The following is a 16,019-nucleotide window of genomic DNA, read 5'->3' as shown; positions in this document are numbered from 1 at the left end:
TTTATTAATTGATATGTATAAAATGTAAATGTCCAAAGAAAGGTCTTCCAAGCAAGAATCATATACAGTATAAAAAGAATGATTGTATTTAAATAATATCTAAAATACATAATTATCAGTAGTAGTTATATATAATATTTGTTAATATTTAGTTGTAAATTTTGTTCAAAAGTAGTAGAAACATTATATATATATATATATAATATATGAAGCATTGAAGATCCAAGCATGGTTGCATATCTTCAAATGCTCAATTTGCCCAGTGGCGGGCAGAATCTCTAACCACAAGCTACAGGGCATTCAAGAAATCTTTCACTGGGTGCAAGAAGTGAAAATGCAGGGTCTTAACATGTCCACAGCAGTGTTGCATCATACTGCAAATGATAAATCACAAGCACACACATGACTTACAGTCAGGGATACCTTGGCACTTTTTTATTGCAATAGCTCTATTACAAGCAAAAAAGCAATCTGATAAATATACACCAAAAATAAAATATAAAAATGTAGAACTGACCAAAAAAAAAAAAAAAATCCCAACACCCTCATCCTTAAATACAACCAAAGGAGGTGCCATGTAGCATGTTTGACAAGAGAAGAGATATCAAAAATTACAATATTTAAAAAGGAAGACGGCGCTGATAATGGTCTGCTTCAGTCGATATTACCAACATGTTTCAGCCCGATCACAAACTTTCATCACAAGTGAGTACTGACCAAATGAACTGTGAATCTTCAACACAGACTCCGTCCATTTTGATTTTTTTTTTTTTTGTCCAATGCTTCTGTTCAGTCATCGAAAAAAGGCAAACAACTTGGCACAATTCCAAACAATATCAGTATCCCCAAACTATAACCTCAGTGGAGCCCCTAGTAAAAAAAAACACAAGCTTGATTACTTTTCCAGGCTGTCACGGTAGTTATTGTGTAGAAAAAGTCCCAAGAAACGGTATACTACGTGTTTTTTCTCCATTTCACATTTTACTTACATTAAAGCAACGCAATATCATGACACAATAGCATGACACAAAAGCTAGTCAAATAAAGAGAAGCAGCCACAGGTGGGCTGCTACCGAAAACGAATGGAGGAAAAGTCACTGACGTACGGCGTCGTCCCAACATCATCTGGACTACTACTGTAAAGCTTACACATCATACTACACAGCTTTCAACCACAATCTCGACCCAACATCTCTTTATATAAAGCTTTCAGGTACAAGCAAAAAGGGACTAATAATTCTTGGTAATAAAAAAAGGCCCAAGAGACGAGGGAAAACAGGTGTTTCGAAGTGATATAGACACTGAAATCCCCCTCTCAGTGAGTACTATATTCGTACAATTGCAATCACCAGCGATGCACTATACAAACTGTCCCGTTAACAGTGAACGTCAATGCATTGGATTCAATAAATAAACACAATAAATAAATAAACAACAAACAAACAGGGTGTATCATGTAGGGAATGCAGAGTACCGTGATTTATACATTTGAACCAGTGTCCTGGCATAATGTGGCAGTTTGTAAGACTAGTTGTGAAACGCTCAAGAAGTAGTAAAAGTATCTTTTTATTTTGTCCAATGGCTACATCCAGGCCTAAAAGTACTCCAAATCTAAGTAAACAATGCTGCATTGCATTTTAAATAAACCATAAGAGTCTTTGTTTATGGAAATACTATTTCGCATCTCAATTGACCTCAAAGTCGACAATACGTTGTTTCCCAATGGCATAAACAGGAGGTAGCATATCCAAGTAACTTAAAAACACTGTGTTATCTAAAAAGTGCTCTTAGAAAAGTCTTTATACTTGTTTCGAAGCTTTGCATTGAAACATTCCAATGTTACATCATTCAGATTCACAGACACTACGGCAAGCCCTTTTGACATATATTTTCAATTCAATTTTCACTAATTAAAATGCTAATTCTTGATATCAGCAATGGAAGTACTAAAAGTGAAAGTGCTAAATTCTTGATATCAAAAATGGGTTTTTCGTCGAATAATGATGTAATTTTTGATATCAAGAATTTAGCACTTTCACTTTTAGTACTTCCATTGCTGATATCAAGAATTAGCATTTTAACTAGTGAAAATTCAATGAAAATGGAATATCCACTTATAAGTTTTGCTTTCTGTAACTGCATTTTCACTAGTAGAATTTCACAATCTGTCATTCAATCCTGTTCCAAAAGCAGTTACAGATATCTATAATTGTTTTCTTACAAGAACTTCCTACTAGTAAAATTGATAATTTCATAGATTTTTTAATAATTGCATTTTTACTAGTACAAATATCCATTCCTGATGTTAACAATTGAATTCCAACTAGATAAATGTAATTTCAGATATCTATAATGTTATTGAAACTAGTAAGAAAAACTTCTACCAAATCTAAAATTTTGAAATATATTTACAGATATCAAAAAATAGCATTTTCACTAATTGCAATTCCATTGTAATTCAATCAGATCACTGTGAAACTGCAGTTACATATATACAAATTTACGTCATTTGCTACTTGAAATTACATTTTTGAATGGGTATTTCTGCGAGTAATGACATCATTTTTCATATCAAGAATGAATGTTTTTACTAGTGCAAACTAATATAAAAACTATTATAAAACTAATATAAAAAATAAGCACTTTCAATAGTAGTAATTCCATTGCTGATCTTAAGAATTAGCATTTTCACTAGTAAAAATGAAATTGAAAATGTCTATATTTCAAATCCTTCACGATTAAATGTTAAACGGGCTTGCCATACAGACACTCTTGTAGGGAGATGTTTTCATGCATCAAAAACATCGATTGAGATGATATTATAGACTGTACAATTAAAAAAAAGTGGTCTTCACAGAAGTGGTCCGTGCGGTAAATAAAACCCTTTTACAGGATATGCACTGCATGTGTAGGCAACTCAATGCTCCCTGAAATAATATTAATTGACATTATATAAATAGAAATCAACTGTAACGTGTTAAGGAGTGGTGGGGGGTTACGGGAAGGTACCCGACTCATTATAAAAAATGATTTTCAATATACAAGCTCCTATTTACACAGATCTATCCCATTTTGTGTGGAGAAACGTAAACCTGTAACGTAAGAGCTATGGCACGATTTAATACCGTACACACAAAAATATAAGTGCTAGATGTTTGGAGCTCACAGTTCTGATGTAGCGAACCCGCTCTAGTAAACAAGACCAGAAAACATTATTGTTCCTTCAAAAACAGACCAATGAAACCAGTTGTTGAGGCAGTTATGTGGGAAATACAGAGCATAAGAGGTTGTGCAGTCTCTCAGTATTGGTTGTCGGAGGTCTGAGGAGGAGGCAGCCTTCTCTTCGGTGTTCCAGAGTTCATTGGATTCTGTATGTCCTGATTCCCCTGGGCATCAGCATATGACTCACTCAATCTGCAAGGGTGAGGAGATAGAACGCATGTTATAAAACACTTAAGCCTTAGATGTATATATCCATTTTCAACACTTGAATTAAAGGGACAGTTCACTCAATTTTAATTTTGTCATCATTTACTCCCCCTCATATGTTAGGCAGAATGACAGCCTCAGTCACCATTCACTTTCACTGTATGGAAAAAAGATGCAATTATAGTGAATGGTGATTGAGGTTGTCATTCTGTCTAACATCTCCTTTCCAAGGAAGAAAGGTCATAAAGGTTTGGAACAACAAAAGGCAAATGATAACAGAATTTTCATTTTTGGGTGAACTATCCCTTTAACACACAGTTATACCCCATTTTCTGTCAACTTTCTAATAATCCACATCAATTGAAACTCAATAATGCTTTTTTTTATCACACACATTGTCAGCTTGCTTCTATTCAGCTCTCGACAGTTGGCTACAGTCATACTGACATCCCACAAACTATTTGGACTGATTAGGATGTAGGTAACAACAGATCAATCAAAACACTCTATGCGAGCTTGGGTGGGGCTTGATTGGGATCCAGATCTATTTTTTGCCCATTAGGGTTCTTATGCTATTGACACCAAATATCTTATGCAATTTTGTTGTAAGAAAAATATAACTATCAGTTAGAAATCAAGAGGAAGATGATGTTTAGACAGTAAAAACGGTCTACACACATTATAAAATAGTACACACATATATATATTTCTTTAGTATCACCAAATTGTTAGAGGCAGAATCTCGGGCTCTTATTAACATACATAGGTTTCTAAGAGAGAAATACTGATTTAAGCCATTTTTCTAAATGTATACCAACTCTTAAAGGCACCTTTTATTAAAAAATGAATGACTCATTCTGGCATCATTTACTCACCCTCACTTCATGACTTTCTTTCTTCCGTGGAGCACAAAAAATGATGTGAGGCGGAATGTTAGCCTCAGTCACCATTCACTTTAATTGCATCTTTTTTCCATACAATAAAATTGGTGACAGAGGCTGTCGATCCCTAAAATTATGCCTAACATCTCCTTTTGTACTCTATGGAAGAAAAGAAAGTCATACAGGTTTGGAACGGCATAAGGATGAGTAAATTAAGAGCACATTTTTATTTTGTGGTGAATTTACAATTTTAACCATTGTAAACTAGCTTATATACTAGCTTAGAGGAATTTTCCTTTTGTTGTTTGATAATAACAGGACAGATAATATAATTCGAATAATTTAAGTAAATTGGCTGAAAAACAGGTCTTTTGCTAAATAAGGGTTAGGTGTGTTGGAAAAAGACACTTTTGAAAGAAATCATAAGCAATCCTAAGCAGAATGTCTTTAATAAGACAAGGAATTCAAATCATCATTAAAAAACAAAAAACATTTTTACAAATTTTTAGATCTTGGTGGAAGGTTTCTAAGTACTTGTCTGTCAAAAAATGCATAAGTTTTGCCTTACAAAAGCAAACTGGTGTGAAGACAAGCGTATGTAATGGAGCGTGCGGCTTTCTTTAATTTCAAACTTACACATCGTTGCTCTGTGTGCATGAAGTGCTCCTTTTCCCAGTGCTAGTGAACAACAAAATTTCAAATAATTTTCAATCTGTTCAGTTCAGAAAAAGAAAAAAGAAAAAAATAATGTCTTTGAAGGCAAAAGCAACACATGTCCGTTTTTTTTTCTCACTACAACTATGACATGCAACTATGTCGTGCCAAATGGATGATTCTCTTCCAAAGACTCTCCTTGGGACTGTAGAAAGACTCTTTTAATTTAAACAACAGGGAAACAATTAAGGTGGTGCAATTCACACATATTAACAAAAAAGTTAATAGCAGTTACTATATATCACATATTGCACCCTACACTAACCTCTGGTGTCTCCAGTCTCAGTATTTTTGGATTTGTACAAGACAAACACAGAACAATGAACACCGATGCAGAAGCTTTAAGGGTGTCAGTTGCCATCATTGATTTTGTAGCATAAGGGGAGACAGAGATACAACCAACCTTTTGAGGCAGTGGAATCACCTCCAGACACGGAGAAGTCTATACCAGCATAGGCTTCACTTCCTTGGAGGTTACTATGAGCTGGGTGTGGAGTGGGGGTGTTGCGCGTGTCCCTGGGCACTTCTCTCATGTCCAGGGCGATATAGCTGAGGTAGCTGGATGAGGTGTTCTGGTGCATTCCTCCTGTTGCGGAGTTTACCGAGTCAGGAGAGGCCTCTGTGCGTGACCACACGTTATCAAAGGAGGTGGAGTTCTGCCACCTGCTAGCTTCGGGGAGATTCTGGTAGGCCGAGGGCCTGATGATGCAACCGTTAACAGAGGAACCAGATGAGGGGATGAAAGTCTCTGAACTGTGTCGTCTCCTGCCCTGCGGGTCCACCCTGATAACCTTGGGCTGCGTTTGGCCAAGCGGGAGCCATTCGGAGATACAAAGATGCTGCATCATTCGCAAAGGACTGTTGGCATCACCACATCCACCATGCATCTTCTCAGGATCTAAATTAGTCGATGCCTGGCCGTAAGAGCATCCTAAAGGCCGGGCATAGTTTGGGGGGTTCCACGGAGCAACAAGAGAGTGTCGAGGAGGGCGGTCTTTCAGGAGGCTGTCCATGTTCAGACCCAAGTAGTCATGATCGGGTGAGGAGCAGCACAGCTGATAGCAGGGCTGGGAGGGGGGCGGGGTGGAGGGGGAGTTGATGGAGGGTGGCGAAACAGTGGCGTGAGTGGGTCGGTCCCCAAAATCCATTTGGATGTACTCACCCGGACTAGGAGGGCTGGGGGTCTCAGCAGGGGACATGGGAATGTATTCCGTCTTGCCACGTTTCTCTCGCGATGGGGCTTTGTAAGAGCGCGGAAGAGAGAAGTAGGAGGCGTGGGATTTCTGGCTTTCAGGTGAGGCCTGGGAAAAGCCTTCAGCCATGGTGATTTGAGACATGTCCATGTAGTCATCATACTCAGCCTGCTCCCTGCTGGATGGACAGTCACCAGGGAGCATCATCATGTAGCCATATCGGTCCGCTTGCTGCGAGGAGCACGGGTGTATCTCCATGGTGGAAAGGTGGTTTGCTCTGGGTTGCATAGGGATGTAATCTGCATTGCTGTACATCTTGGGAATGTAATTATCGTCTTTTGGCAGTTTCTTTTGACACTCAGAGCTGAGCAAGGGAGGTTTGTTTGGGTGATGTAACTCAGAGTAAGACTTATAAGCTGACTTCAGCAGACACGAGCAAACCTGACGCCGTTTGGACTCCACAGGGTTTGATTCATCTAAAGAAGTTTGCGTGGCTTTCTGCTGCATGACGCCCAAGCCGCCACCCGGCTTTGGTTTGGAGGAATGTGCTAGCTTGAGGAAAGTCCTTTCCATGTAACTGCTCTCTTCCTCAAAAGTCCTGGCTCCATCTTTATGCCAATCCATGGCCATGTACTCTGTCAGCCGGTAATCATCCCTAATAGGAGGGGTGTTGCCATGGGATTCGGGGGTGGTGCAGCTCGCATGAAAGTACCTGAATTCACAAGGGCTGGGACAGAACTCATCGGACGAGTTGAAGCCGCCGTCACTAGGAGAGCCACAAATGGATGAGCTAGAGGGGCGAGTGTGCGTGTCAGAGGCTGAGCCGTGCCCGCTGCTGCTGGACACACTGATGGGACTGGTGGCAGACAGGAAGTGAGATACGGGAAGCGAAGCCGAGCGGGTGTGCTGGGTCGAACCAGGCGAAGCGTGGGCACAGCAGCTGCCGGTCTCTTCGCGGCCCACACTGAGAATAGGCGTGTTCAGGTGCACCAGGCTGCCCGTTCCAGAGCTCAGGGCCCTGTCCTGTGTGCCTTCGCCCTCACTGGACGTCCGATAGCGCTGACCCCTCCCTCCTTTACTCTTCCCTGTTGGTGGCGTGCCCATAACTGAATCGGTCCTGGAGGGGCGCTGCAGCCCAGTCTGGCTGGGGGGAAGTTTGCCAAGATGCTGGCATGTGGTGATAAACGGGATGGGGTTTGACCCGGAGGACTGGCTCTTGCTCCGCGGTCTAAAGTCGGGAAAGGCCTTCAGGGCCTTCATAGTGTCCAGAATTGTCTCATGCATGTTCTGCGCCACCACAGAGTCCTCAACTTGTACCCAGATTTTACCAGGGCCAATGGAAGAGGAGCGGCCCACCTCAATAAAGAAGAAGCTCTCTGAGTGGCCGCAGCGGCGGATGTTCATTAATGGCAGGTTCACAGCGGGTGTCTCCGAGTTCAGCTTCACAAGGTGAATAGTCTTGGCGGAAAGGCACAGATGGTACACCCCCATTAAATTCTTGGTCTGACCCAACCCTTTGGGTTTGACGTTCACCTGCCACACCTCCTTGAATATAGTACCTGGTGAAATCGTACCGTAACCGTCATCAAGTTCGTCGGTGTCAAGCAGCCCCTTTTTGCCCTCCGTCATTAGTTCGGTGAGGGCCAAATACCAATCCTCTTGCTCCTGCTCATTCTCCGCCACCACAGAAAAATACTCATCTTTAGTATAAAGGGCAATGAGGTATTTGTTTTTAGCATCAGCCCTCTTGTTTACCGTAAAACACTGGGACAGGTAAATGACCCTCTTTGCTGGGCATGCGATACCGGAGGCAGCAGCTTTGAGGGCACTTCTGAATTTCTTTTCGCTGTCGTAATACTCCAACCGACTGGGCCCCAGATTGCCGGGGCCCCTCAGTACAAAGAACCGCTTGTGGCCATGTTTCTGTTTTCTCAGATAGCCACACTTCCAGATGTCCCTGTCCACGCCACCGGAACACACGGCGGCAGCAGCCAGGGCAGCAGCAGTGGTGTCAGCGCTCAGGACGCGACAGAAGGCAGAGTCATGCACCTTATACTGGAGAGGTGGCAGGTTTTTCCTCAATACAGCATCTTGAGGGCTCTCATCCGGGAACAGATGATGCACTTTGAAGTGGTAAGGCGGATGGTATCTCCTCTGTGGCTGAGAATGAGAGGAGGCCGTTAAGTGCATTGGCAAACGGGAGCCGCTGTTATTGATTGAGGTGGTGGAGGAGGAGGAGGAGGCGGAGGATAGAGGCTCCCTGGCAGCACAAGAGATGTCGCCGTTGGTCGCGCCTGATTTCGTGACAGCGCGACGCGGTTGCGCCTCCAGTGTCAACATAACGCCGTGATTCGGTAAATGTGGCCGATCTTCCATGGGACAATGCGCTGAAAGGTCACTTTACCTCCGCTTTACGCCGATGTACGGCCCATTTTGTTGGCTGTAGGTTTGTAGCTCCAATAGAATCACTGCTTCAAGTATTCCGCGCTGCCTTCCGATGAATCGCCCTGGGAATTATTCAGCACGACGAAACGGTGCGTCTTCGCAGAGCCACCATCATCGCTCGCTGCCATTATAAACCTTTATTTCCCCGCGTCACTCATGGTGTCTACACATCACTACAGCCCAGCGAAAACATCACATGACGCGCACGTCAACGCGCGGCGCGGGGTGAACGGCGGCAGCTGGCGCTCCTGATTGGTCCGATAGCGAAAAGCTCCGTGACTGACATTGCTCTAGACCAATGAAAGCCGTCGAAGCAGCAGCCGCGTCCTGTCGATTGGACGGGGAGATCTCTCGTCTGCCTCTGTGTGCAGACAGTGTAGTGCTGGAATAAATATATTTGTAATGAGAATGAAGATGAGTCCAGAGGCGAGAAATACAATGAAGAATGGGATGAGCTATGGATCCAGATTGCATTTTATTCACTGATATTCACTCATCGGTCTCTCGCGTTGGTAGAAGGATTATTAATGAATGAATTAATTATTATTTTCTATCTATCTATCTATCTGTATCTATCTATCTATCTGTCTGTCTGTCTGTCTGTCTGTCTGTCTGTCTATCTATTATCCGTCTGTCTGTCTGTCTATCTCTCTATCTATTCTAGATACCACTTCATGGTTGACAATCACAATATTCCCTTCTGACATGTCAAAACTGTTTTTTTTTTTTTTTTAAGTGCCTTGAAGTGTATATTGTTAATCTCTCACAAATTGAAGCACCTATACTATTATTTTGATCTTCGAGACGATGGAGAGAAATTTAAGTTGTTTTCCCTTCTTTTTGTTGTCCTCCTGTCTGCTGTATATCAAAAACATTCATCAGGATCATACTGCCCTCTCCTGATAATGTGATTTCAAGTGACTGTACATTGAATTATTATTATTTATCACTTCTATGTTGACACCCATGGATGCTCCACACACAGCCATGAAGGTCTTCTGTTTTTTTTTTTTTTTGGATACTACACACTGACTTTTTAAAAATATAAATAATATTTTAATACAAAATTGTTTCACTGCTTATTACTTTTAAGAAATGATAATAAAATATTATTCCAAATTACTTATGCCAACATTCCTTTTTTCCCCCAAAAAAATTCAGCTTTTAATGATAATTATTATTATTATTTTATTGTCTCTGGATGGACCACTTAGACATTTTTCTTTTTATGTACTTCTAGTTGAACAAATATAAAGACATTAACAGAAGACTTTGTATAAGTTTCATCCTGGTCTTGAACATATAATGATCAAGAAATATTCTTATTGTAAGGATATTATTTCATTTAAGCTTTCTTTTCATTATGCATAGAGAGATAATGTGGCTCAATTTGTTGAAGGAGAATCAAACAATAAGAATCTGTAGCTCTTAAATATGATCTTGACCCATATCCTCTTGTACTTAATGAATTAACAACTAACCAGCACGTGATCCTCTCAATCTTACTAAATCCAAAAGGCTATTTATAGACATCCGAGGCAAATTCACCTGAAGATCCTCTTACTAACAGAACTGATAGTCTATGAACTGGATTCTCTTGGATTGTTTGGGTGTGCTGTCATGTCTGTAGGTCTGAAAACAACTTGAGCAATGTATCTGGTTAGTATGTCTTATTTAAAATACTTTAACCAGCATCTAGGGTGGATTACAGACCAGGCCAATTATTCAAAGTTATACACTGCATAAACCTTCATGCATTTTGTTTCCAAATACTTTGGGGCCCTCTGTATGTGTCCAATACGTTGCTCTATCCTTTATGAGAACAGCCAGACTTTAGTTTAATGGCATTTGATTGCAGGTAAATGATTGATGTTTCCTCAGGAAAGAAGACAGATTCTGAGAGACACACTTCCATGATCTTACACTGGTCAAATGAGATGTTTTATTTCTTTTGTAGTTCTACTACAGTACAGTACACAGTCAAGACTTCTCTAATGTCCACAGTGGTACTCGCATCAGTGATGGTGGATCAAGACATTTTCCTCGTTGCATTCAATGAGAGACAGCTGAGCCACGTGTCGGGCAGTCGAGAGCTTCCTTACCACCTTCTTCAGAAGCCTCTTGAAGTCCTTGTGCACCTCTGGCCTGCAACACATCAGTTCAGAAGGCATGTGGTTTTGCTTTGAGTCTGGGCTGCACCATCTATTGCAGTGCAAAATAATAATTGTCTTAATCTGTATTTTTGTCTTGTTTTCCAGTCAAAATATCTGAACATTCTTAACCCTCCTATTCTGATGAAGTAGGGCTGCTTACTTTGCTGTTCACGGTCATTTTTGACCTGACACATAAAGATAAATAACATGACTTGAAAATCATGTTATGACAATTATAGCCAGTAGATGGATGCATTGTTCTATGCAGCCCCTTACTGTGTAGTAAATCTAAATGTTACCACACGTTTTGCATTTAGATATATATTTAGACATTATAAAACAATAATTTGCATTTTTTTTTTTTTTTTTACTGTTTTGAAGTGTCATTTTTTGCAGTAAAGTCGCATTATGCTTACAGTCAAACCTGACCTGGTGTTACCAAGAGAAGACATAAAATAATAATTTAGTTACCAATCATTTATTACTTAAAACTTAAAATAAATTAAAAAATAATGTCAAGAAAATGAACAGAAATGAACAGCAATGGTCTGTGAAAATTCAATTAGTGCATAAAACAGAAGGCTCAGACCTTGTTTTTGTTCTCTGTGTGTGCGTGCGTGAGTGTGTGCATGCGTGAATGTATGCGTGCGTTGTGTTCTTCCTTCTGTGTTAGTCTCTCCCATTTATTTCTATATCTGTGTGTGTGTGTGCTGCATTGTGGGTGTGTTATGGTCTTACCGTGTGTTTTGCACTGTGGCTGATTTATAGATTTTATAAACATAAAAACATAAAAAAAATTGCTCTGTGTTATAGTATCAACAATTCATTTTTTGTAAGTGTAAGTGTGTGTGTTGGGGGCTATGTTTTGCACTCTGAATGTTGTAAAGTCTCACCACTTAATTTCAGTGTGTGTTTCTTCTGCAATGTGGGTGATTTATATAATGTATTTGACAAATAAAAAAAACTGCTCTGTTTTTCAGTCTTTCCCAATCATTTCCTATGGTCAGTCAATTTTGACCATGAACAGCAAAGGTGTCGTTTTTTTATTTATTTATTTATTTTTTTTTTTACAACAACTTAGACTTATCCAATCAAGTCTAACATTTTTTTGTGTGTTCAGATGGCAAGTGGAGGAAAAGTCACTAAGTCATGTATCGCTCAGATAAACGAAACCATTTTTATTACATCAGAAAATGTATTTAGTTAAAAAATTATCGAACAGAATAGGAGGGTTTAAACAAGAAACATTTACTTGAGAAGCAGAATGACATAAGATATGGAGCGTTGTTTTCATAGAAATATGATTTAATGAGGTTTGTGTTTAAAACAAGTAAAAAGTTGCCTGGGCAATTGATTTTTTATTTTCTTGATTTAAGCATAAACCTCAATAAATTTTACTAGATTTCTCAGAACAAATACTTCATGTCATGTCATTATGCTTCTCAAATGTATCTTGTTTTTAAGAATTTGTATTGAAAACAAGACAAAACCACTAAGAAAATTTTTTTTTTTTTTTTTTTTTTTTTTGCAGTGTAGGCCTAAATTGCAGAACTGTGTAAATTAGGCAGTCAATATTATAGAGGAAGTGGGAAGAGTGGACAGTTAGATGGAGGTGAGGAGAAGAGCATCCACAAGGGGTCCTTATTGAACAAAAAGCATCTTGATTATTTCATGAAAACCTAGGTCAATCTAGGCCAATGACACATAAGTATGTCCAAGGGCTTATTTACACTGTCACTTCATGCATCTTTATTGATCGGTTTGCTATCTGACTTGGTATGTTCATTCCATTTACACTTGGTCACATAAATGTGTCTTTTGCAAAGTGGATAAAAATTAGATTTACTGGTAACACTTTATAATAAGGTTCCATTTGTTAACATTAGTTAACATGAACTAACAATGAACAACACTTCTTCATTTGTTTTTTTTTTAACCGAAAATAATAATAATAATAATAATAATAATAATAATAATATTAACAATAATCTAAAAGGTTGTGCCATAAATTACCTTTATGATGCCTTTATGTGCTTTTTGGAGCTTGAAAGTGTTGAACCCCAATGACTTGTATAGTATGGTTATATTCACATATCATATCTCCATCAAAATATCTTCGTTTCTGTTCCGCAGAAGAAAGAAAGTTATCCGAATCTGAAACGGCTATACCATTATCCCAAAATGATCATCTTGTATCATCCTAAGAAGGTTTATTTTGTGATAATGACCGGCTGACTGTACATTACATTTACATTTATTCATTTAGCAGACGCTTTCTTTGTAAGCAACTTACAAAATGAGGAATACAGCAAAAAGTATTCCTCAATACAGCAAAATTAAATACATTATCCCACTTATTACATGTCTACTTACCAAATAAATAAAATAAGATGGACATGAAATATTGACTTAGTTGAAATTATTATTATTACTTGTAGAGATTGCAGAGTGATTCAAGAAACAGAACAGGAGCTATGTAGAAAACATACATTGCCCGGATGAGGCTTCAGTTGTGAATCACAACATTACACACTCTGATTTGAAAATTGAACAAAAAGACAAAGGCACAAGACTGTGTACTTACCATCTTTCATGAGGTAATGAACTACAGTACATTCCCATGAAGCACCGCAAATGACTTAATCAAATTAAAAACGATGGAAAAATAAACTATTTATTTAAAGTTGTTGATTATAGGGGCCTGGATAGCTCAGCGAGTAAAGACGCTGACTACCACCCCTGGAGTCACGAGTTCGAATCTAGGGCGTGCTGAGTGACTCCAGCCAGGTCTCCTAAGCAACCTTTTTGGCCCTGTTGCTAGGGAGGATAGAGTCACATGGGGTAACCTCCTCGTGGTCGCTATAATGTGGTTCGCTATCGGTGGGGCGTGTGGTGAGTTGTGCGTGGATGCCGCGGAGAATAGCGTGAAGCCTCCACACGCGCTATGTCTCCATGGTAACGCGCTCAACAAGCCATGTGATTGACGGTCTCAGACGTGGAGGCAACTGAGATTCGTCCTCCGCCACCCGGATTGAGGCAAGTTACTACGCCACCACGAGGACTTAGAGCGCATTGGGAATTGGGCATTCCAAATTGGGAGAAAAGGGGAGAAAGTCAAAAAAAGTATAGAAACAATATATTTTAAGTTTATTGCAAAATATTCAGATATATACAAATATATAAATAGTTTGTGACTCGATTGTGTCATTCAGTCAGTCAAGCGAATGGGAGGTCGCTGCAGAGCAGCTTTCACTCTGTTTGTTTGCCACGATTATCTGATTGGTGGATCTCTGTTTAGGATTATGGGTAGTGTAGTTCCACACTAGGAATTCCGCTATTTAAACACATTTTTTTTAAAAAACAGCTGAAATATTGTGGACTGATGGCTTCAAGAGAAGCATTCACTATTGATTAACAACCTCAGAGCTCACAGTAGGTCTGTCTTTAAAGTTTTATAAGTTATCGTAAATAATCAATTCCCCTATGGATACAATTAATGAGATTTTTTACTTCCAAAACCAGACTGTTGCGCTCTATAAGGTTGGATAGATGACAGAATTTTCAGTTTAATGCAAACTTCTGTGGAAGATGCAAATTTTGATTTCACATTAAAATCCTCTTGGCTCATTAATCTGAGGAAGCACTTGTTCTCTCAATTTGAATGGGCAAAATGCTTCAGCACATCAATGCCATTCAAAAATAAAATACTGATGTGAAGATGGCTGGGAAATAATGGTATGACTATTTCTCCAAGACACGAAGTGGAAGCCATGAATACCATTTAATGTTATACATCGTCCATGCATAACACTACCTCAGTTCTTCATGGCTAGCTGTGCCTCAGCTTTCTTCTGCTTGTATCTGGCTATTTCCTCCATCTGCAGGCCGTGCGCCATTTGTCTGAAAGATACATTGAAGACGCCCAATAAACAAGCCAAACACAGCACACAAGCACGTAAGTCCAGAGGCGACCCACTTCACTCCTTGAGAGCCACACATTGATTCAACTCCAATTCATCTCCCTGTGGATATAGATGATTTTTCTGTCTATAAACTGACAAGTATTCAGTTGTGCACCAAGAACCAGACCAGGTAAGTGCTATCAAACTGGTTTACAGATAGCCTCCAGGAGCAAGGCTGGCCACCCCTGTGTAGGACTTTAGTGCAGGTTTCTTACCCTGACTTGAGGTTTGGTGGAATCGGCAGTGGTTTGGTGAAGCCCTCTTTGCCCACTAGCCAGTAAGTCTCCTCCATTCCTTTGCCCTGCCATGAGAATGAGTTAGAGTAATTTAAAAATGTAGTATCCAGTTATCACAAGATCAGTAATAAGAAGGAAACCTTCCTCACCTTAAGTTCAGTTTTTCCACGGAGTTCGACTTTATAGCCCTCTTTGAGCTCCAGAAGTATCTTAACAGTGCTGTGACCGACATGAATTCGATATGCTGTGGACAGCAGATGATATATGAACACAAACGGCCAATTAACTTTTTGCTTCCCATACTGATGGCAATTATAAACCTATGTGGTGCACAAAACACTGCAAATGATGCCACTGCATCTGTGGAAACATTATTTTTAAGTATGTGGTGAGACTGAGGTACCAGACAAGGAATTGCTTGTTTCTTTTAGTAAGCCACACATGCAGTTGTTTGTATGTGATTAGCCTTCAGCGTGCCTAAAGACCCAAGTAAGTGACATCAAATTTTGTATTATGACTCTGAAAATATTCAGTTTCATGTTTGAGGCACTTAGTAGCAAGTACATTAGATATCCATGAACAGATCTGTATATTCTCCTTTCTTATTTATGCCTGTGGAAATAGTAAGCACTTTCTGTATTGTATTGTACTTAGTCTCTACCAGGGTGGGGCAAAATTCAGACTTGGCTCTCTTGCAATTCTTGAGGTGGAATTTGAATTGAGTTGGTCATGCCCCACAGGAAGTTGAATTTGAATTGGAATGATAGGAAGTGGAATTTACTGAATTGCATTTCAAAGAAATTCAACACAGTTATTTATTTATATAGTCTATTTATTTCTATGTTGGTAGAATTACATTTTTTACCTATTAGACAAAATATTTCTCTTATATTAAAATTAATGTAAAAACCTAATCTTTCTCTCATATCTAACCTATTAAAATTAACATCAGAGCAGATTTAAATTGTGCCATACAACACCAGAAATGGTCCACCACATTGTTTTC

The 16,019-nt window shown here is 39.5% G+C and overlaps 2 protein-coding genes across 5 annotated transcripts in view; both read right to left on the bottom strand.

The window, feature by feature from the left end:
* Nucleotides 1-418: 418 nt before the first annotated feature.
* Nucleotides 419-9,683, bottom strand: LOC127429335 (insulin receptor substrate 2-B-like). Of its 2 annotated transcripts, XM_051678305.1 has the most exons (3): nucleotides 5,428-9,683; nucleotides 4,947-4,988; nucleotides 419-3,414 (listed from the first exon to the last, which is right to left on the bottom strand). In XM_051678305.1, the coding sequence occupies exons 1-3, from the start codon at nucleotides 8,591-8,593 to the stop codon at nucleotides 3,410-3,412; spliced, it is 3,213 nt and encodes a 1,070-aa protein (XP_051534265.1). In that variant the 5' UTR covers nucleotides 8,594-9,683; the 3' UTR covers nucleotides 419-3,409. The 2 variants fall into 2 exon arrangements, with proteins under 2 accessions (XP_051534265.1, XP_051534266.1); XM_051678306.1 differs by lacking the exon at nucleotides 4,947-4,988.
* A 907-nt stretch (nucleotides 9,684-10,590) lies between these two features.
* The window catches only part of LOC127429332 (retinal guanylyl cyclase 2-like), a 45,061-nt gene continuing 39,632 nt past the window's right edge, over nucleotides 10,591-16,019 (bottom strand). For 2 of the 3 annotated variants that reach the window (XM_051678298.1, XM_051678300.1), the window contains 3 exons: nucleotides 15,163-15,257; nucleotides 14,993-15,078; nucleotides 10,591-10,807 (listed from right to left, as the gene is read on the bottom strand). In XM_051678298.1, the coding sequence (XP_051534258.1) occupies nucleotides 10,678-10,807; nucleotides 14,993-15,078; nucleotides 15,163-15,257 (311 nt within the window). In that variant the 3' untranslated portion in view covers nucleotides 10,591-10,677. Of the gene's footprint in view, nucleotides 10,808-14,629; nucleotides 14,716-14,992; nucleotides 15,079-15,162; nucleotides 15,258-16,019 lie in introns of all 3 variants that reach the window. The other variant, XM_051678299.1, reaches the window with a different exon arrangement.

The sequence above is a fragment of the Myxocyprinus asiaticus genome, chromosome 38 (genome assembly GCF_019703515.2).
Source record: "Myxocyprinus asiaticus isolate MX2 ecotype Aquarium Trade chromosome 38, UBuf_Myxa_2, whole genome shotgun sequence".
In the NCBI taxonomy this organism is placed as follows: Eukaryota; Metazoa; Chordata; class Actinopteri; order Cypriniformes; family Catostomidae; genus Myxocyprinus; species Myxocyprinus asiaticus.
This window is presented reverse-complemented; position numbering and strand designations above follow the sequence as displayed.